Source organism: Pelophylax lessonae (genome assembly GCF_965119305.1).
Source record: "Pelophylax lessonae genome assembly, chromosome: 6".
Lineage (NCBI taxonomy): Eukaryota > Metazoa > Chordata > Amphibia > Anura > Ranidae > Pelophylax > Pelophylax lessonae.
Window position 1 is genome coordinate 49,778,569 of NC_138773.1, and position 23,013 is coordinate 49,801,581.

At 45.3% G+C, this 23,013-nt stretch overlaps 1 protein-coding gene across 3 annotated transcripts in view; it reads left to right on the top strand.

Moving 5' to 3' along the window:
• Nucleotides 1–23,013, top strand: part of AXIN1 (axin 1) — a 221,098-nt gene that overhangs the window by 187,469 nt on the left and 10,616 nt on the right. For 2 of the 3 annotated variants that reach the window (XM_082260004.1, XM_082260003.1), the window contains 4 exons: nucleotides 537–1,090; nucleotides 2,432–2,608; nucleotides 4,878–5,123; nucleotides 19,034–19,141. In XM_082260004.1, coding sequence (XP_082116130.1) covers nucleotides 537–1,090; nucleotides 2,432–2,608; nucleotides 4,878–5,123; nucleotides 19,034–19,141 — 1,085 coding nt within the window. The remainder of the gene's footprint in view (nucleotides 1–536; nucleotides 1,091–2,431; nucleotides 2,609–4,877; nucleotides 5,124–19,033; nucleotides 19,142–23,013) is intronic. The other variant, XM_082260005.1, reaches the window with a different exon arrangement.

A 23,013-nucleotide genomic window follows, 5' to 3' on the forward strand; every position in this document is an offset into this window, starting at 1 on the left:
TTTTTAGTTAGCTTTTTTCTCCAGTTGTTCCTGTGAGATCTTCAAGCAATTATGCCGGATCTGGGTGACGGGCTGGATGCTGAGATCCAGTGGTCACCCCAGCCGGCCTACAAGCGCGTGCAGGCCCAAAAATGGCCATTGTTTTTGTATGCATTACATCTCATTTTAGTGTATTTTTCCTAATAATTTACATTTGATAGCTGTCAAATATCGTTTTGCATATAAAATTCCAACAGCCACCATTTTATTCTCCATGGCTTTGAGATTATATGTTTGGGGGTTATAAGTAATTTTCTAGCAAGAAATGCTGAATTTTAACATGTGGAAAATTAAAAAGATTGCCCCATATAGCAAATGGTTAAAGGATAGTGCCTACAACCTGGGAGCACTGAGCATGTCTTTGGCGAACCTCTGGTTCTGAGGCAGCTGCATAAAAAGAATGCAAATAAAAAAAAAAAAAAAAATGATTGAGTGCAGCCTTATTATTGGGTTTCATGTAAACAAAGAGTAACTTCTTTCCTTTTCTGCATCCAAAGGAAGAAGAAGGTGATGATGCCGATGTCTCATCTGCACCTTCCATGGTTAGCCACAAGTTGCCTTCAAGCCAGCCCGTGCATCATTTCGGTTCACGCTATGCCGACATGGGTAGCGTCGGGATGCCAATCAGAGACGCCCACGAAGAAAACCCAGAGTCCATCCTCGATGAACATGTGCAGCGTGTCATGAAAACCCCAGGCTGTCAGTCACCAGGACCCGGACGCCATTCCCCGAAACCACGCTCTCCGGATGGCCACTTGGGCAAAGGCTTTCCTGTATCTATGGGAACATTGCAGTCTGGTCACGGAAAGCATTCGGGCAAAAGTAGCTCAAAACTTGAGGCATCTAACCTTTACCACCACAAGCATGTTTATCACCATGTTCACCACCATGGCGGTGTAAAACCTAAAGAACAAATTGAGGCTGAGGCCACACAAAGAGTGCAGAGCAACTTCCCATGGAATGTAGACCCACATAACTATGCAACCAAGTCTCGAAATTATGCAGAGAGCATGGGAATGGCCCCTAATCCTATGGATTCCCTGGGCTACAGGTATGCAAGGTTTGCTTTTCACTCATTAGTTCTGATATACATATTCTGTATTGCACCTTTTTTGGTACTAAGGTTTGCTTTGTTGTTTTGTTTTGCGTTCTTGGACATTTAGCAACTGCTTTCACGTGGCATATAATTGGCTATAAAATATAGTATATACTTTTAGTGCTGTGGCTTTTTAAAGCTATTTTTATCCATGTATCCTAGACTTGAGTCCAGCACATAAGATACAAATTTACATGAATTTTTATTGCTTAAAGTGTAACTGTGGCCTGGCTTTAGGCTGCATTCACATGTCAGCGTATGGATCGCGGGCAGAATCGCCGCGATTCCGCCCGCGATCCGGAAATCATTGCAAATCGCGGGACGCCTGTGCGTTGCCCGTGCTTTGCAATAGCACCCCAAACGCTGAGCGATGTTGCCGCGATTTCCGCCTGCCGAATCGCGGTAACATCGCGCAAAAAAAACCGCGGGACGCAATACGCTCCAAAGAAGCTCTTGTACTTTTTTGGGCGTAATGCGTCCCGCAATTTTTTTTTGTGCGATGTTACCGCGATTCGGCAGGCGGAAATCGCGGCAACATCGCTCAGCGTTTGGGGTGCTATTGCAAATCACGGGCAACGCACAGGCGTCCCGCGATTTGCAATGATTTCCGGATCGTGGGCGGAATCGCAGCGATTCTGCTCGCGATCCATACGCTGACATGTGAATGCAGCCTTAAACATTCAGATATTAATAAGCAGCAAATGACCTCTGAAGCTGCAGCCACTGTGGAGCATTTTATCTTCAAAATTCACAAGATCGGCACTAAAATCAGTAAATCATGGAGACAGAGCCCACAACGATAGGTGAAGATTGCGCTTTACATCTCTTTTGTGCTTTTTCACTGTATGGCCTCCTGGGCCAGGCTAAGAGCTAGAGGCTTAGTTCACCAAACGGTGCAGGATACAGAGAGCTCCTCTCTGCCCCCTGTGTTTGTTCTAGTCTGGCCAGGCTGCATGCACAGAGTATGACCTGGTGATATCACAAGTTGAACAGAGCACATTAGTGTCGGCCATCCGGGATTTTATGTTCTCCGGCAGTGCAGGCCCCCTGTAGGACTACAGGTTGTAGAAGAATGTCCATTAGTGAGACTGCAAGTCACAGCAAAAGAAGTGTCTTCTCTGTAGGGCTACAGGTCACAGTTGTTCCATTTTTGTGTAAGACTCCAAGCCGACATGGGTCGCAGATGCAGCCTGCCTAAACCTCACATGAAAGCTGCATGTGAGAATTCTCCTATTGTGATGGGGTTAATATTCGTCTGACTTCATGGCTGGATTTTTTTTTTTTCCCCCATTACAGCGGAAAAGTAAGTATGCTTGCCAAAAGGAATGCTAAGAAAGTGGATTCCGGGAAGCTCGAAAGTGCCAGCTATGAAATGCCAGTTGTGCCCGAGGACGCAGAGAGAAACCAGAAAATCATGCAGTGGATAATGGAAGGAGAGAAAGAGATAAGCAGACATAAAAAATCCGTCCATAGGTGAGAGAATGCCTCTCTATTATGCTGTTGGTTATAAACTAGGGCAGAGGGATCTCAGGAGCCAGGTAGCCAAAGGATGAATTGTAGTATTCGTAAACCCCTTTCATAGGTCATAAAGTAATTTTTAGGCAACAATTAGAGGGTTGTCCTTAAAGTGAAGCTGCAGACCCACAGCTAATTTCACAACTGAAATACCTATGTTTACTGTTTTGAGAGTCATAGAATAGAGTTTATATATTTCCTAAAAGGATAAGTATACGTTCCTCTTTTCTATAGAAATGTTTTTGGCCTGTCGGAAAAATTCACACGTTTCACTATCAACTTTCTGTTACTATTGGGGTAATGAATTCTCCTAAACAGGCCATTGTGAACCCCCTCAGTACTCACACCCCCAATGCCTATACCACATCTCCTATCTAGCCTTGCAATCCGTGTCACTGTGTTGGGTGTGTTAGCCTGATCTGTGACAGTGCCAGCAACATCAGCAAATAGCTCAGTTGACAAAAAAAAAAAATAATGGCTCCGGAGGCAAAATCTGCAGCATATTAGCTGTGTGCAGCCGTATTTTTAGTGGTTCAGATCCCAGCAGCATACCACTCTCATGCGCACACATCCCCGGCAGCTTAGCTCCTTGCTGTGTATGTACCTGCTGCTAGGAGCCCTGACAACTACTCGATTACCATGATTACCATGCATAACTCTCTGAACAGATTGGTTAGGAATGAATTTTGCGTCCCTCCTGTTGAGTGCCCCCACATCAAGCAGTTTGCTATGGGGACACCCGAGCCGCAGCTCCCTGTGTCTATTAAGACACAAAGCTGTGGCCTGCCCCCCCCCCCCCCCCCTTTCCTCATTGGCTCACTAAATTTGATTGACCGCAGCGGGAGCCAATGGCCCCACACTGCCATCTCAGCTAATGAGTCTAGGGCAGCCAAGTGTCTCCTGCAACATCGCTGGATCGAGAGGGGGCTCAGGTATGTATTAGGGGAGCTGAAGGGGGCTACTGAACACAGGAGGCTTTTTATCTTTCATGCCTAGAATGCACTAATCATTTGCCGACCGGCCGCCGCACATATACTGCGGCAGGTTGGCTCTGTTACGCGAAGCGGCATGCTCTGATTGGCCAGAGGGGGGGTCAGTCAGCGTTCGATGGATGCGATGTCCGCTGGCCACCTGCGATCAATCCCCATAGAGACAGAACAGCGGTCTGCATATGTAAACAAGGCAGACCGCCGTTCTGTCACAGATTAACACAGAGAACCTGTGTGCCTGCTATTCAGGAACACAGATCTCTGTTCATTTAGTGAGTCCACCCCCCACACAATTAACACCCAATAGGGACACACTTAACCCTCTGAGCACCCCTGTGGTTAACCCCTTCCCTGCCACTGTCAACAGTACAGTAACTGCATATTTTTAGCGAATACTGTAGTTATGTCACTGGTCCCCTCAAGTGTCAGGTGTCCGATCTGTCCGCCGCAGTGTCGCAGTCTAGCTAAAAATCGCTGATCTCCACCATTACTGGTAAAAAACACAAATAAAAATGCCATAAATCTATCCCCTAGTTTGTAGACGCGATAACTTTTGCGCAAACGAATCAAAATACACTTATTGGGATTTCTTTTTACCAAAAATGTGGCAGAATTCATATTAGCCTAAAATTATGAAAAAATTTGATTTTTAATTTTTTTTTTTTTTTTTTATTGGCTGTGTTTTGTAGCAGAAAGTAAACAATGTTTGTATTTATTTCAGAATTGTCGCTCTTTTTTTAGAGTGCAAAAAAAAAAACTGCAGAGGTGATCAAATACCACCAAAGGAAAGCTCTATTTGTGGGGGAAAAAGGACATCAATTTTATTTGGGTACAGTGTCACGTGTCCGTGCAATTAAAGTAACACACTGCCGTATGACAAAAAAATCGCCTGGTCATTAGGGCTTAAAACCTACCGGTCCGGAAGTGGTTAGGATAAAAAATCTTCTGACCTTACATCCACTTTAAGGTCAGTCTCCCCATTGCAGGCTGTTGGAGCTGAGGATAGACAGGCTGCAGCTGAAGCTGGTTAATGTTGGTAAAAATTCAGAGTCTGAAGAAACTGTTGAAAATGTTCAGCAATGTAATGGCTCTGTGAGTGGGTTTAATAGGATTTGTAAAAGTACATTTTTTCTTTTAGACAAAAGATAAATGGGGCAGAGAGCGTAGTGGAACATGCTTATTACATACGTGTAGTTTGTTGTAAATGTCCCAGCTGACTCCTGTGTTTACACCCGCAGTTCGTCAGGTGCCAAGAAGCAGCCTGCCCATGATGTGCCTAGACCACTTTCAATCGAGCGGCCGGGTGCCGTCCACCCGTGGGTCACTGCCCAACTCCGCAATGTGGTTCAGCCCTCTCACCCTTTCGTGCAAGATCCCACCATGCCGCCCAACCCTGCCCCCAATCCGCTGACACAGCTGGAAGAAGCACGCAGGAGGCTGGAAGAGGAGGAGAGAAAAGCTGGAAAAATGCAAGTGAAGCAAAGGTATGAAACAATATAGTATATATGTTGTCTTCTATCTCTTTCCTGGTTGTGCTGCTTGTTCTAAGGATTGCAAAGAGGCTGCCATTGCTGACTTTCTGATCATGCTACTTGCCTGGCAGTCACAGTAACCTAGTGGCTCTAGTTCAATAAATCACAGACCCAGAAAAGGTATGCAGGAAAGAACTACTGCTTTTCCTGGTCTGTATAAGTTTCAGGTCAGAAGGTAATCAACAGCGGCAGTATCCTCTCCCTCACTTATGACAGATGATCTTTAGGTATTTGTCCCACTGTTCCATACTTATGTGAATTTAACTGAAATGATTTCCAAATAGTGCTACAAGCAGCTATTGGGGGTTTGCAGCAGTTCCAGTACTGCGTGCTATGGCATCACTCACAAGTTAAAATATATATATATTTTTTTTAATTTATTTAATTTCACTTTACTTTCTGTCTCAAAGACACAGGTGAGAGGCTCTGCAAACTGAGGGGGACTCTCCTCAGACAGTTGTCATTGGAGCAATGTCTGTATTTTTTTTTTTAGCATATCTTCAGTGACAAAAGCCATCAGTACCCAAAGACCGGGTAAATCAAAACTTGACCGTGGTTCCAATCTTTCATGTCCTATACATAAAACTATAGGTGCTCCGAAAATGCCGGTTGCACCTAGTGGAAAACCAAAACCGAAAATGCCAGTTTTTAAAAAATATATAATTTTTGTATAGAATTGTATTCTATTCTACTTTTTAATATCCTGAATATGAATAGTCGGCAATTATTGGCACCTTTAGCACAAGAAAGGTTTAAGAATGTAACCCTTTAAATTGTATGTATGTTTTCACACTGGTCTGTTGCGCTTCCGTTGTGTTAAAAATCCTGCTTGCTGCATTCTTAGTCAGTTAAAAAAAACGCACCTCCCTGTTGAAATGCATTGAAATCACAGCAAGAATGTATCAAGAATGCACACGTGAATGCACGTTTTTAATGCGGTTTTTGAGTTACATGAAAAAAAAAACCATAAGCACATTAAAATCGTGGTAAAATCATGGTAATATGCACCATTATCAGCAGCCTTTTGTCTTGCAGGCAAAATGCTGATAGCACCATTTTCAGGCGATATGTTTTGGCTCCGAAATTTCAGTGCATCTCTACATACACCTTACGGACCTACTGGCTACAAACAGTGCACCTCAAAATTCCTCCAACACACACAGACACCACCAAGATGCTATGACCGCTTTTTGTTTTAGCATTTTACAGCCCAGAAGTCCAGGCTAAATTTAACTGTGTCTGTCTGCATCGAATAACATAACCATAATGCTATACCATGTTTATCTGCCTAAATAATGTTTTTTTGGTCTTTTGCTTTTAAAGGTAGCAAAGTGATTTGGGGTCCTCCTTATTTCTGTTACAAGGGATGTTTACATTCCTTGTGATAGGAATAAAAGTGATGATAAAAAAAAAAATTAACGGGACAGTGTAAAAATAAAATAAATAAGGAAAACCTGTTTTCTTTTTCGTTCATCGATGGATACATCACTCCATAAATCATACCTACTAGGTTATATTGCCTCCTCCAGGAGTAGGACTAGGCAGAACAAAAAACACCTAGCTACTTCCCATGGTAATAAGTTTTAATCTGTCTAGTCAGGAGTAAGGACCTAGGCTCCCGGCTGGGATCTCTGGTCCTAGCAATGGTTTTTTCTTCTTCCTTTCATCTTTTTTGTTTTTTCTCTTGGAAGATCTACAATCAAGTGGCGGGCTGGGCAATGAGCTGGATAATCTAGATCCAGTGGTTCCCCCCCCCCCCCCCAAAAAAAAGCCAGTGATCGCGTGAAGACCACAGCTACACGCTAGGTCGACCGCGACAAAGCCTTATAGACCAAAGGCTGGCCCGCGAGTTAAACGTCTCACAGGGTCGCATATGACCGGGCTTGGGTCTGAGTTGCAGCGGTCACTTGGCAGACAGCTCCCCCACTTCGGTGGCGAGGATTCTGTCTGGAGCATTACCCGCATCATGGAAGGGTAAGTAAAGTTCCCCCTCTCCCCTTTTTGGCGTTTTTTTTTTGGGGTGGACGTGGGTAACCTCCAGGGACAGTTGTACCTCCTCCCACTTCCTTCCTTGAACAATCCCTCAGTGAGCTGGGCTTCCCCCACTCCTTTTCCCCTCTATCTGGACCTGGAGTTTGGTGGGGGTCCCAGGACAAAGGATGCTGTGGAGACCCCTGGGGTCTCCCCCACTGTCCCCACTCTGTAAGGATCCTGGGATAGTGTGTGTCCTGCCCTGGTAGTCTGGAGTGGTCCCAGTGTAGGAGACCCTTAGGTGCATGCCCCACTGTTTGCAGTGTGAGTATAGTGCAGGGGGGTCCCAGTGCAGAGACCGGTCTAGAGTGCGCAGCGGAGTCTCCCCTAACGTGTGTCTTATCAGGAGGGGGTCCCCTTGCAGAGGGCACAGGGAAGTTCCTGGCAGCATGCTGTAGCTGATGGCGGCCATTTTCCCTTAGTCTGTCTGGTCTCCGGTTGGTGGCCATGTTTGTGCAGCCCAATGTCACGTGGGCTATTTTCCCTTAGTCTGGCTGTTCTCCAGCTGGTGGCCATGTTTGTGTAGCCAGATGACACGGGGGGCCATTTTCCCTTAGTCCTGGAGACAATGAAGCCTCGTGGGGATGCTAAAGCTCCTCTTCAGTTTCCTCTTCCTGTGCCTGGGACATATGAAGAGGGATGGCGTCCATGGTGATGCTGGGTCCGAATTTTCGGCACGCCTTCGATCAGTAGGGTGAGTCCTTGGGGGTCCCTGTTATCTCTCTCTCTGCTGATAGGTACCTTGAACCTTGGTGGGATCCTTTAGTATTTCCAAAAGATAGTTTTTGTACTGCAAGGTCCTCCTTTCCTTATGGAGCCTCAGAGTTATATCTCCCCCACTGACCCCCTCGTGGAGGTGGCAGGTCCCTTGGAACCCCAGCTTCCCATGGTTGCACTGACGGTGGTCCTGCAATCCTTAGTGTCCCGGGTGGAAGTGGCATGTGGGCAAAGGCCAAGGAAGTAGCATCCCCTGCCTTTCCCTGCTCAGTTTGTCTCATCTGACTGTGAGCCTGATGTCGTCCATATTTTTAGCACTGATTACTGTAGTAATGTCACTGGTCCCCACAAAAGTGTCAAAAATGTCTTTTATAGGTCAGATTCTGTCCGCCGCACTCTTGCAGTCCCGTTCAAAATCACTGATCGCCACCATTACTAGTAAAAAAATAAATTACATCTTTCCCCTAGTTTTCAGATGCAATAACTTTTGCGCAAATCATTCAACATAGACTTTTTGGAATTTTTTTTACCAAAAATATGTAGCAGAATACAAATTGGCCTAAAATGATGAAAAAATTGGATTTTTATTTTTTTTTATTGGGAATGTTATATAGCAGAAAGTAAAAATATATATATTTTTTCAGAATTGTCGCCCTTCTTTTTGTTTATAGCGCAAAAAAAAAAAAATCACACAGGTGATCAAATACCATCAAAAGAAAGCTCTATTTGTGGGAAAGAAAGGACATCAATTTTATTAGGGTACAGCGTTGCACAACCACGTAATTGTCAGTTGAAGTAACGCAGTGCCGTATCGAAAAAAAAAATGGCCTGGTCATTTTGGGGGAAAACCTTCCGGTCCAGAAGTGGTTAAAAAAGTCGACTAGTCCACCATTGGTGGACCCTCCTGTTTCCAGGTTGAACAAAGCAACCATGATCCCAGTAGAGGAATCCCCATCTTTTAAGGACCCGGCTGACAGGAAAGCGGAGGCTGTGGCACACAGCATGTTTACTATGGCTGGTTTGACATTGCAGCCAGTTTTTGCCTCAGCCTTGGTGTCTCAGACCCTAACCGAATGGGCCAAGCTTTTGTGCCAAGGCCTGGGGAGTGAGCAGGTCCCCACTGCTTATGTTCATTTAGCAGACCAGTTGGTCCATGGGCTGCAATTTATGTGATACAGCTTTGGATACAGCTCCTGTGCTGTCCAAACTTTTTCAGCGGTGGTGATTAGGCGCGTGCTGTGGCGTAAAAATTGGTCCGCAGACCAAGCCTCTAAGAAAGCTCTCATTGATCTGCCCTTTCAAGGCAATCACCTGTTTGGGGCTACCCTGGAGGACATCATTAAGGGTGTCATGGGGGGAAGAGTACTTTCCTACCATAGCCTAGGAAAGGGAAGGAGCCTCGTCGCAAACGGGGTCCTCCTTCTCAGCACATAGAAAATGTTGTGCTTCTGGGGCAGAGAATAAGAGAAATAGATCCTTCAAATCTTCTCCGGGAGGTTCCAAGCATCCTTGGTCTGGTAAGCCTAGAGCTAGCTTCTCCAGACCCACAGACAAGACCCCTTCAGCATGAAAGTCTACCCTCACCCATTATTGGGGTCGGGGGACATCTTCGCTGGTTTCCGGCCTCATTGACCTCCTTCATGAACGTCAGGGAGATCCACGAAATTATTATTTTGGGGGTACCCAGAAAGCGGGACAAAGCTTGTCCTTTTCAGGTTTTTTAGGTCCTGAATTTCCTTGTGCGGATTTAATTCCTGCAAAGGTTCAGGTGATGTCCGAAATACCTAAGGTCTCCCCCTATCCCTGTCTAGGGAATTGATTTACCTAGGACTGATTCTAATTCTGCTCCTTCCTCTGGACAAACTTCAGGAACCACAGGCGTGATTCACCGGCTGCTGTCACACAGATAGTTCTCTCTCCCGTTTTGCATACAGGTTCTGAGTCTGGTGGTATCCACCACCAAGACACTTCTGTTTGCACAGCTTCTTTAGCAGGTTTGGCTCCACAGGAGGATACCGAGGTTCATGGCTAGATCACGGGTTCCTCTGGCAGATGCTGCAGGCATCCAAGGGCCATGGTAAGGCCAGTATCATCCTCGACTCAGGCTTCTTCTGCAATTCGAGGATCTTCCAATCAGTCTGGTGGCCATAAATGTCCCTTGGGTCTTCCTCTCAGAGAAGACCAATTGTCCCAAGGGCTAATCCACCATCCTCCTTTACAGTTGCTGGTTTTAATGGCTTAGCTATTGAAAGCCAGGTACTGAGGGATATAGAGGTCTATCTGGATCAGTGATCCCTACTATGGAGAAGGTGAGGAAGTCATCTTCCAGCAAGATATACCATCGCTGTGGAAAGCGTACATTTCTTAGTGTGAGCCGATTGGCGCTCATCCTCGATCCTTTTCTGTGGCTCGGATCTTATTCTTTCTTCAACAGGGCGTTGATCAGAAGTTGGCCTTGAGTACCATCAAGGGCCAGCCAGGTGTCTGCCCTGGCAATCTTCTTTCAGCAACCCCTAGCCATGCACTCTTTAGTTTGTACCTTTATTCAGGGGGTTCAACATGTGGCTCCACCTGTACAATCTTTTTTGCTGCCATGGGATTTAATGTAGTACTTTCTGTTCTCCAGAAACCTCCTTTTGAGAATATTCGGGAGATTCCCTTGCCTACGTTGTCCCAGAAGGTTACATTCTTGGTGCCTATTACCTTGGCCCGAAGGTGTCGGAATTGGCAGCATTATCCTGTCGCAGTCCCTATTTAGTGGTTCATAGGGATGAAGTGGTTTTGTCCCTGTCCATCATTCCTGCCCAAAGTTGTTTCTGACTTCCATATAAGTAAGGACATTGTATTGCCTTCCTTGTGTCCCAAGCCGGCTCATCCCAAGGAATTTTCTTTGCATACCTTGGATGTGTCTCGTGCGATTCGGGTGTATCTGGCAGCTACTGAGTCTTTTCGGAGGTCAGACTCGCTTTTTGTGGTTGCGGACGGACCAAGAAAAGGGCTGGCCCCTTCTTCGGCTACCATCTCCAGATGGATCAGACAGACGATGACTCAGGCCTATTCCATTAAAGGTCAGGTTCCACCTTTCCCTGTCGTGACGCATTCTACTCAGGCTCTGAGTGCTTCTTGGGCCTTCCGTCATCAGGCTTCAATATCGCAATTTTGCAAGGCGGCCACTTGGTCGATGGTGCATCCCTTCACAAAATTCTATAAAGTAGATACTTTGGCATCTGCGGATGCTTCTTTTGGCCGCAAAGTTTTGCAGGCTGCTGTTTAAGAGGGGCTGTTCCCTCTTGAGGGGTGTTTTTCTTTAAACTTTTATTTTCAGAGGGGGCTCCTGTGACCCGGTTAAGACTCCTGTGTCCTGGTTAAAGGCTCTTATGTTGAGCCTTGGGTTATTTTCCCCACCCCTCATTTTCCTTTTGGCACTGCATTTGAACATCCCAGTAGTTAAGTTTTATGGAGTGCTGTGTCAGTTGATGAACGAAAGAGAAAATGGGATTTTTTTACTTACCGTAAAATAAATCTTTCTAAATTCGACGGACACAGCACCCACCCCTCTCACGTTCTGATACGTCTAATACTGCTTGCTACTAAACTGATTACCTAGAGCAGAGAGGGGGGGGGGGGTGTATACCAAGCTGAGGACGGCCCATGGGCGTAGCCAGGTGTTTTTTGTTCTGCCTAGTCCTACTCCTGGAGGAGGCAATATAACCCAGTAGTTATGATATATGGTGCGCTTTGTCCGTCGATGAACTCAGAGAAATGGGATTTTAGGGTAAGTACAAAAATCCCATTTCTCTTTCATTGACGGACACAGCTCTTCATCTTCATGACTGTGGGGTTATACTGCCCCCTACAGGAGTTGGACACTAGGCAGAGAAAAAAGCTTGAGCACGCCTATGGTGCAGTCCCTGGGGGTATACTCCCATTTCCTGCTATAGGTTTTCCATTTTTTTCTGCCTAGAGAGGAGTAAGGACCTAGTTCACTGCTGGGATCTTTGGTCTTTGCAATTTATTTTTTTTAATGGAATTTTTTCCTACTTATTAATTTTGTTCCTGTGAGAATCTTCAATCAAGTGCCGGACTGCCAGCAAACGCGTGCAGACCGCAGCTCTGCGCTAGGTTGACCAGAACATAGCTCCACTGGACGGGGGCAGGCCTACGAGTTAAACCTCTCATGAGGACGCAAACGAACTGGCTTCGGCCTGAGTCGCAGCGTTTCCTCCTGGCCGACAGCACCCACATTATGATGGAGTGGTGTCCTGTCCGGAGCTGTGCCCACCCTGTTACTGGTGTGGTAAGTAGCTGTCACCCTTCTACCCATGGTGAGTTTTGGGGTGGACGTGGGCCCTTCCCTGAGATGGTGGGCCTGGTGGGGGGCGACTGCCAGGACCCCCCTTCCTTTTGGGGTCATTTTTAGTTCTCCAGGGTCCTGCGTGGGGCCGCCATTTTCTTGTGGCCTTATGTGCTCCAGATTGGCGGCCATGTTAGTGTAGCCTCGACGGCCATTTTCCTATGGTTTCCCATTATAAATAGCGGCGGACATGTTTTGGGAGTCAGATAGACAGTGATTCAGCGGTCGGCCTCTAATGCTGATACAGCAATGTTACTCTTCCTGATCGCCGCATGGTGTGCAGATCATTCAGGCTGAGAGTGCCTGATCGGTGTGCTGAGTGCCTTTGTGGGACTTTCTCTCCCTCTTCCTGCTATTGCAGTGGTAGTGCTCTGTGCTGGGCCTTGTAATGCCACAGCGTAGTGGGGTATCCCTTTTGCAGTGTTTTACACTTTTTTGTGGGTTCCCCTCTTCATTCTTGGAGTCAATAGAGCATGTTTCACCACCTGACCCCCTCTGAGGCTGTGGGGCCCTCCGTGGCCCAACAACTATCTGCAGTGAAGGCGGTCCTGGAGTCCTTGGTGTCTAAAATAGATTTGTTCCTGGGCAAATGGCTTGCAAAAAGCCACCCCTGCCCCGCCTTCAACTGCTTCTTCTGACTCCTCTGCTCCAGAGTCTGATTCGGCAGACGCAAGTTATCCTTTGGGGTGTGCACCCTGCGTGCTCGGATAGTGAGGTTGATCTAGCCGCACATGAAAAGGCGCTAGTGGATGCACTGATTGTATTGATGCGAGAAACCATACATATGGAAGATGCGAATAACGCAGTATCAGAGGTGCGGGTCACCTTTGGCACCCACAGGTCCTCCAAAACGGCGAGGGTATTCCCCTTTCCCGCCTTCTTTGATGATATTGTCTCAAATCAGTGGGGGGTCCCCAAATCACACCTATGCAATGCGGTACCCTTATTAGCAGTCCCTCTTTAAAAAATAGTCGGTACCTCCTGTAGTGGACTTCCTGGTTTCCAGGTTGAATAAAGCCACTGTAATACCGGTTAAAGAGTCCCCGGTCTTCTCAGATCTGGCTGATAGGAGGTCGGAGGCCTTGACCGGCTATATGTTCACTGTGGCTGGGTCGGCACTTAGGCTGGTGTTTACCATCACCCTGGTGTCACAAGCTATGACTGAATGGACCAACATTTTACGCTGGGACCTAGAGAAGAAACAGCTCCCTCCTGCTTTTGTGGAGCTGACGGATCAGTTGGTCCAAGGGCTACAGTTCGTCTGTGCGCTTCTTTGGATGCTGCTCCCCTAATTTCTTGACTCAGCAGTGGTCCTGCGGCGCATGATCTGGCTGAAATGCTGGTCTGCGGACCAGACTTCTAAGAAGGCTTTGTCCGAACTTCCATGTGTGCGGGATCGCATGTTTGGAGCTTCCTTGGATGACATCATCAAAAGCCTCACGGGGGGGGAAAGAGTACTCTTCTTCCTCAGGCTTCCAAGGGTAAGTGGGTCCACAAAGTAATTCGCTCCAGCTACAAGATAGTTTAGTTCATATCCCTTGGAAAGGTTCTTCCCTTCCAACCTGCACATATCCCCAGATCGCTTAAAGGATCTCAATGGGGCTAAGCAAGACTTGTTACTTCAAGGTGTGATTTTTCCGGTTTTTACTCAAACCTGTTTACGGTTCCCAGAAAGGAGGGCAAGGTGTGTCCAATTCTGGACCTCAAGGCGCTAAACTGCTTTGTGTCGGTACAGAAGTTCTGCATGGAATCCTTTCGCACAGTGGTGGCGCCTCCATCGACATCAAGGACGCCTACCTTCACATCCCCATATGTGTTGCCCATCAGCACTTCCTCTGCTTTGCCGTGGGCGCGAGGAGCATTATCAATTTGTGGTGTTACTCTTTGGTCTCTTTCGCTTTCGCTCCTGGGTCTTCACAAAAGTATTGTACTCGGTTCTAGCATTACTGCGTCAGCGGGGAATTGCGATACTGGAGTACCTGAACGATCTGCTCTTGCGAGCAGAGTCTTCGACTACTCTGTTGGCCAACTTGGGGATTACTCTGCAAACGCTGAGGGAGTTCGGTTGGTTTCTGAATCTTCAGAAGTCTGCTCTAGTCCTGTCCACAAGCCTGGACTATCTGGGTCTGACTCTTGACTTGGCCTCGGCCAAAGTGTTTCTTCCTCTGGAAAAACTTCACAAGTTGCAGGAGGCAATTCCGCTTCTGCTGTCCAGTCATCTCTGTGGGCTTGCATGATGGTGTCTACCTTTTGAGGCGGTCCCGTTTGCACAGTTCCATACGATATCTCTGCAAAAGGAGATTCTGGTGAAGTGGAACAAGGATCCTCAGTCTCTGGACAATCTGATCTTGTTGAGCGGGAACACAAGGGGGGTCTCTGGTTTGGTGGTTTCACTCTCCGGCACTTCTGGGAAAATAATTTCTTCCCCTGTACTGGACGGTTGTTACCATGGATGCCAACCTATCCAGGTAGGGAGACGTCCTCGGCACAGTGTGTGCTCAGGGGGTCTGGACTCTGGAAGAGTCCAGGCTACTGATCAATGTACTGGAGCTCCGAGCGATCAGACTTTGTCTGGATCATTGGACAAGTTGTCTCCAGGGGTGTCCGGTACGGATCCAATCGGACAATGCCACGGACGTGGCCTATGTCAATCACAAAGGGGGCACAAGAAGTGTTCTGGCGGCTCAGGAAATATCCGGCATTCTAAGGTGGGCAGAACAGTTCGTTCCAGATCTCTCTGCTGTGTACATTCCAGGAGTAGAAAATTGACAGGCGGACTATATCTCGGTTGACAGGAATTAGACCAAGGAGAATGGTCACTGGTTTGTGTCATGGTCTCGGGATCCTCTACCGACGCCACAGACGCCTTAGTGGCTCCTTGGAGTCAGCATCGTCTGATATATGCATTTCCTCCTCTCAAGCTTCTGCTGAGACTCCTACACAGGATCGAGGAAAAAAGGATTTAGCTCATCCCATAGTGGCTCCAGACTGGCCTCGCCGGTCTTGGTACGCCGATCTGATACGGCTGGTCGCCAATGCTCCCTGGAGACTTCCTCTCAGGAAAGATTTGCTGTCCCAAGGACCGATCTTCCATCTTGCTTTACAGTCACTTGCTTTCACGGCTTGGCTGTTGAATGCAAGGTGCTGAAGTATAGAGGGTTGTCTGAATCGGCTAGAAAATCTACTTCCAAGTATGATTTGTAAATCTTCCCGGAAAACCTACATTGCGTGGTGTGAATCCCTGCGGTGACTCGGATCTTGGCCTTCCTCCAGTGAGGGGTCAAGCAGCGTCTGGCCTTGAGTACCATCAAAGGCCAGGTTTTGGCCTTGGCGATTTTCTTTCAACGTCCATTGGCCACACACTCAGCGCGTACCTTTCACCAGGGAGTGAGACACTTGGTTCCCCCTGTGTGGTCTCCATTGCCGCCGTGGGACCTCAATTTGGTGTCGTCAGTTCTCCAGAAACCTCCCTTTGAAAATATTCGGGAGATTCCCCTGCTTACGTTGTCCCAGAAAGTGGCCTTTTTGGTGGCTATTACTTCTGCGTTCAGGGTGTCTGAGCTGGTGGCGCTATCTTGTCCACCTTACCTAGTGGTTCATTGGCCATGTCCACTGTTCCTGTCAAAGGCCGTCTCCGATTTTCATGAATGAAGACATTGTGTTGCCCTCTCTGTGTCCCAAGCCTAAGCATCCTAAGGAAGTTGCCTTGCATTTCCTGGATGTGGTTCGGGCATTAGGGTGTACCTGGCAGCTACGTAGTTTCGGAATTCAGACTCACTATTTGTCCTTACAGGTGAACCTCGCAAGAGGCTGGCTGCTTCTGCTGCAACCATTTCCAGCTGGATCAGACAGACTGTGTGTGGTTCAGGTTTATTCTATTAGGGGTCAGGTTCCTCCTTTCCCTGTCAGGGAGCTTACTGCCTCCTGGGCCTTCCATCATCTAGCGTCAGTGGTGCAGGTTTGCAAGGCGGCCACCTGGACGTCTGTACACACTAAGAAAAATTTTATAAAGTGGATGTGTTGGCATGTGCGGATGCTTCTTTTGGCCGCAAAGTTTTGCAGGCTGCTATTTAGAGGACTTTTCCTCTTTGAGGGTGTTTTTTTTCAGGTGAGCTCCAGTTATTAGTTGAGCTCCAAGTTACCTGGTTGGCTATGTTTAGCCTGGGGGAAGTTGGTTTCTGCTGTTCCCACCCCTCATGTTTGACACTGCTTTGGGATGTCACTACGGTCATGAAGATGAAGAAATGTGTCCATCAATTAACGAAAGAGAAAATTGGATTTTTGACTTGCCATAAAATCCATTTCTCTGATGATCATTGATGGACACAGCACCCGCCCCTCTTTGGAGTTGGGTTTTTTCTTCTGACACTGGTTGTTACAAAACTGAATACCTATAGCAGGAAGTGGAAGTATACCCCCAGGGACTGCCCCATAGGTGTGCTCAAGCTTTTTTTTCTGCCTAGTGTCCTACTCCTGTAGGGGGCAGTATAACCCTATGGTCATGAAGATAAAGAGCTGTCCCAGTCAATGAACATCAGAGAAATGGATTTTACGGTAGGTCAAAAATCTCATATTTTAAAGTTCCTCCATCCCTCCGTGCTCGCGTGCAGAAGCCAACGCATACGTAAGTCATGCACGCGTATGTAATTGGTATTATTCACACCACACATATGAGGTATCAGTGTGAACATTAGAGTGCGAGCAATAATTCTAGCGCTAGACCTCTAACTCTAAACACAGGTAACCTGTAAAGGCGTTTAAAGCGTTGCCTATGGAGATTTTTTAAGTACTGTAGTTTGTCACCAATCTAAGTGTAACATGTTGGGTATATATTTACACGGCATAACATCATGTTTCACATTATACAATAAAATTGGGGTAAATGTGTTTTTGTTTTTTAATAGTGTGTTTTTTCCCCAAATCTAGTATGTTGGCTTGATAAGACTCCTGAATGAAGCGCTGTGGGCCAGTTTTTAGATCTGTTGATTTAATGACTGGTTAACCATCCTGCTTCACGGTCTCCCACTTTAATAGCATGACTGTTAAAGCCCAGGTTCTGAGAGACCAGGGCAACCCTGATTTGGTGATTCCTGTGATATTAAAAGCTAGGAAGTCTATTTCCTGCAAGGGCATGGAAGGCATACCTCACTTGGTGTGTGTCTTGGAGTTTCCAGGTTTCTCAGTGGAACAAATCTGCTTCCTACATCTGGGAACAGCGTTTGATATTCAGCACTATCCGATCATGTTTCTGCCCTTTCTGGTTTTTCAATCCTTCATTAGGACCTTTGTATAGGGAGTTCCCCATGTGGCTCCTCCTGTCTGTTCCCCTGTGACTCCATGGGATCTGAATCTTGTTCTCTCTCAGCTTCCTGGGCTGGCCTCCAGTAGTTTTGCGATTTGGATATGTCCAATCCTCCATTAGTTGGCAATATAACCTGAAAGTGTAATACTTCCTGTGTCCCTCAATGGACTCCAAGAAAAGTATTTTTATTGTGAGTTCAATAATCCTATTTAGAGTAGAAGCCAATAAAGATGTATTTTTGTACTGAGTCTGTGCTGCATATAGATGGCAGTTTGGCAATCAGTTGCTGCAGGAAACTCAACCCATTCTAAAGAACTTAGTGCCTTGAAAAAGTATTCATACCCCTTGAGATTTTCCACATTTTGTCATGTTACAACCAAAAAAGTAAATGTATTTTATTTGGATTTTATATGATAGACCAACACAAAGTGGCACATAATTTTGAAGTGGAAGTGAAATGATAAATGGTTTTCATATTCTCAGTTGGATTTAGGTCTGGATTTTGACTGGGCCATTCTAAGATATGAATATGCTTTGATCTAAACCATTCCATTGTTGCTCTGACTGTATGTTTAAGGTGGCTGTCCTGCTGGAAGGTGAACCTCCGCCCCAATCTCAAGTCTTTTGCAGACTCGAACAGGTTTTCTTCTAAGATTACCCTGTATTTGTGTCCATCCATCTTCCCATCAACTCTGACCAGCTTCCCTGTCCCTGCTGAAGAAAAGTATGGTCTGTTCAGGGTGATGTACAGTGGTAGTTTTCCGCGACACGTAGCCTTTTGCTTTTTGGCCAAAAAGTTCATTTTGGACGGCCATGTCTTGGTAGGGTTGCAGTGGTGCCATACTCTTTCCATTTTCCGATGATGGATTGAACATCGCTCCGTAAGATGTTTAAAGCTTGGGAAATTTTTTTTTTTTTTTTTTTATAACCTAACCCTGCTCTAAACTTCTCCACAACTTTATCCCTGACCTGTCTGGTGTGTTCCTTGGCCTTCATGATGCTGTTTGCTCACTAAGGTTCTCTAACAAACCTCTGAGTGCTTCACAGAACAGCTGTATTTATACTGGGATTTAATTGCACACAGGTGGACTCTATTTACTAATTAGGTAACTTCCAAAGGCAATTGGTTCCACTACATTTTAGTTAGGGGTATCAGAGTAAAGGTGGCTGAATACAAATATACGCCACACTTTTAAGATATTTATTTGTAAATAATTTTGAAAACCATTTATTATTTTCCTTCTACTTCACAATTATGTGCCACTTTGTGTTGGTCTATCACATAAAACCCCAATAAAATACATTTACGTTTTTGGTTGTAACATGACAAAATGTGTAAAATGTCAAAGGGTGTGCATACTTTTTCTGTATTTCACTTAATCCTTAGATGTGAGATTTCTGTTGGTGTAGTAAGTCATACATCTAGAAAGCATTCTAATCTGTGAGATTGTTCTCTAGGTATGTTCAAGAGGTTATCCAGAGGGGGCGCTCTTCTGTCAGGCCACCTTATATTCCATTGATGAATGTGGTGCCAGCTGTCTCCGACATGGACCTCTCAGAGCCACAGTATGTCACTCTTCTATTCTTGTGTCGGTTTGTCGCTAGTAGTAAGCCCTCACCTGCTCCTTAATAATACCTCCCCCGTGTGTACATTTCCTTTTAGTCACCCTCCTCCCCTTCCAACTAGCAAATGTTCATACGCTTTTGACCTTCAAGCTCCCTTATTGGTTAGTGAGGCCATTGCAACAAGTTACAAAACCCAATATTGATGCTTAAAATGCTGTGGAGATTTCTAGACGAATTAAAGAAAACTTCTACTTTGCTCATGTGCTTAGTACATCCTCTCTGGTGCTAAAAGGCAAACTCTGAAGTTAAAGAAGTTTGGACGTGAAACGGGCAAGTGTCCTGCGTTTGTGCTACTTTTCTAATAAGGAAGGATTTTCAGCAGGAACCGCTGCCGCAGTTCTCTTTAAAGTTGTTTAAATAGGGCGTGCTTATTTTAACCCTTTCTATGCCACTGACGCAAGGCCTACATAGGTAGCAGGACAGGCTTTTTAAACAAACTATAGCAAGCTGAAACTGTTTCACCTGTCAAGCTGACTGTCGGCTATCTGCTGGAGGTGATTCAGGCAGCTGTAAAGACATCTGGTTACTTCCACACACCACCAAAAGTACTATCACGCCCAGCTACCCCTGTTATTGATTCTAGGCTCCGTTGACCCTCCTGCTGGCCGAGGATGGGCATGGCTGATTTCGATTGGTGAAGTAACACAATTTAAAAAAGTGAATTTAAGCCCCATGCCCCCCCTTAAACGCATGCATCAGGTGTGCCTGCATATTGCTGTAGACATATTGGGTATCGCCAAGCAGGTCGGAGTGAGAGAAAAAATTTAGAGCTATCATTCATAGTTAAACTTTAAGTTCTGCTGTAGGAAACAGTGATCAGGCAGACTTTTATTGCAGAAGAGACATGCTCTGTCTCTTCTGCAATAAAATGCCCCTTTCCTGCTTGCGGTCATCTCCAGCAATGTAAACTGAGCTGCGCAGCTCAGCTTACATCACCGGGCCAGTCTCTGAGAGCCCGGATGACAGACGCCTGTGCGTGTGCAGGAGTGACGTCGTCCCGCTCTGGGTATTAAAGAGGCCTGAAAACCAGCGCTCAGAAGATGCTGACACAGAACTGTTAGGTGAGTACTGAGCCCTTTAGTTCTGCTTTAGCTCAAAACTAAGGAGCTGTAAAGGTTTTTAAAGAGTCGCCTATGGACATTTTTGGGTACTAAATTTGTTATAATTTCGGCCTTTTTGGTGCCAATTAGTCTCATCACTGTTTTGATAACCTTCTTTTTATATTGCCAAAAAATTTAGTGCACTAAAATTACTTTATTGTATTACTAAAAATGAGCATGCTCGAAGATCATGTGACATTAAAAAAAAAAAATGACAACTACCATCATTTTATTCAGATTTTCTGCTTTCAGAAAACATATCTTTTGGGAGTTTAAGGCTAAAATGTGCATCTTAACGTGGGCAAAAACAGCTGGCAACGAAAGGGTTTAATAAACATTTCCACATTACCCATATATTTATCTAATCTCATACTGATAGGTTGAAGATAAAATGCCAGTTGCAACATGTTTCAGGTTTTTATGCTATCATACATCCCAAATAGGAGACCATTACTTAAAGCATAATGGTGGGTGAATGAATAGCTCTAGGCCAGAATGAAAGATGTTTAGAGATCTGGTGAATCTTCCAGTGGGGACACTTGTCCCAAGAACAGTGATTTTCCTTAGTGTGAATGTGTTCTCTCACTACTCTATCCAAAACTATAAATATTAGCTTTTGGATACATTTAAAATGACAAATCTCTGTATTTATTACAGTAAAAAATGTGGAAGAGCGAGCATTTTAAAATGGTTTGGTTGTAGCCACGTTCAGTAACTGAGGCTGTAGAAGGTATTTGGTGGCAGAGATACTTCTGAATTGTTGAATGATAGTTGAGCCTGTTCAAACCTATCTTTTTTTACAATAGACAAATGTTATTTCTTGTCTTGTAGTCTGATTTTCGTATTTGCTGTAAAATATGTGGTGGTTCTTGTACTATGTTCCAAAGGAGTAGAACTGAGCACTGGAACAAGCTGGATTGTTGGAGAAAGCCTACATCAAGAGTAGATGTTACTCCAAACATGGAGCAACTGCCAGTGACTGCTCTAGATTTATTGTCAGAATTAGAGCTGCTTTTTAAAACTGGCCTGGGGTGGTATTAACAAAACAAAAAACGTACGAGCTTCAAAGGAAATGATGTGTCAAAATTAGGTAGGGTGCGGGTGTCATTGCGAATCCTCTTCCTTATTGTATATGTAAATCTTAAAATTAAAGTTCCATTAAATGTGTTCCTCTGCCCATACTAACTTGTGTTTTCTCCTTTGATTTACTGTATTTTCTGGCGTATAAGACTACTTTTGAACCTCAAAAAAATCACCAAAAAATGGGGGGTCGTCTTATACGCCGAGTATAATATCTCCAAGGTAACCTAAGTATAAGTATTACCGGTAGATGTAATCTCTCAAGGCTGTAAGGAAATCCTGTACTGGTATACCGTATGTACTGTAGCTTCGGCTACATACAGTGTACCGCGCTGAGCCAATCGGGGAGAGCAATGTATTCTATTATTGAATGCAAAGCCTGCTCGGATTGGCGGAGTAACATCAGCCCGCCTCTCTGACTCTGCCTCTCCGAGCAGGCTTTGCATTCAATAATAGAATACATCGCTCACTGTGATTGGCTCAGCGCAGTATACTGTATGTAGCCGAAGCTATAGTACATACGGTATACCGGTACAGGATTCCCACACAGCCAGCGTCTTGAGATTACATCTACTGGTAATACTTATACTTAGGGTACCTTGGAGATATTATGAGAGATTACATGTATTACAGTACTTGGGGTACCTTGGAGATCTATGAGAAATCTGATGTTTTTCAATGGTGTTGCCTTGCTTCGGAAGGGGGGTAGTCTTATACGGCGAGTATAGCCCAAAAACTATGTTTTAACTTGAAAATTAGGGGGGTCGTCTTATACGCGGGAAAATACGGTATGTAAGTCTTAGAAGCAAATGCTTAATGATTCATTCCAGTTCTCTGGTCTTCCTGAATCTTTCTGAGCACACTTGGCACAGAAGCAGAGCCATGTGGACATGATCAGTTGGCCTTGCTCAGCTCCTACTTTGAGGTACATCGTACTGCTTGTGCTCCTGTTTTCCCCCTGTTGGTGTTCTGCCCACCTTCAATGTAGACACACATCCCTTAGGAAGAATAGGCAGGTTACAAATGTGGGAGATATGCTTCAGTTTGAACACCTTCTCTACCAACATAGGGGTTGTCCCAATAAATTTTAGAAACTTTGGTCATTCTGGCTTGATACTCCTGGATTGAGTTGACTGGACCTAGTGGTTGGTAGGCTGGGCATCCCAGGATAATATATTGTTTACGTTTCCCTTTTCTTCTCTTTATAATACTTCAGGCTATCAGTGGAGGTGTGAGTAACTTTTTATTGTTTACCTTGCCTCGGTTTGGTAGTACGTACCCTATGTACGCATTCTTTATCACTGTTTTTTAGTGGAAGGCCTAGGATTCTTTTATATAATGTTATTTTATAATTTTGTTAGATTCGTTGTTTGTGACTTGGATATATACACTTTATGCTGGACACCTTACATTTTTTTTCCTGAAATAAAGAACTTGCTTGATTTAAAAAAAAAAAAAAAAAAAAATGCAAAGCCCATGTGGACCTCTGAATAAGTCTCAATTGCTGTAAAGATAAACTTTTCTCTATCGCTCATTGACAGACGTAGTCTTCTTGATTCTCAAGAGCTGGGTTATGTTGTCTCCGCAGGAGTAGGACTAGGCAGAATGACAAAACGTTCTGGCTCCACCCTA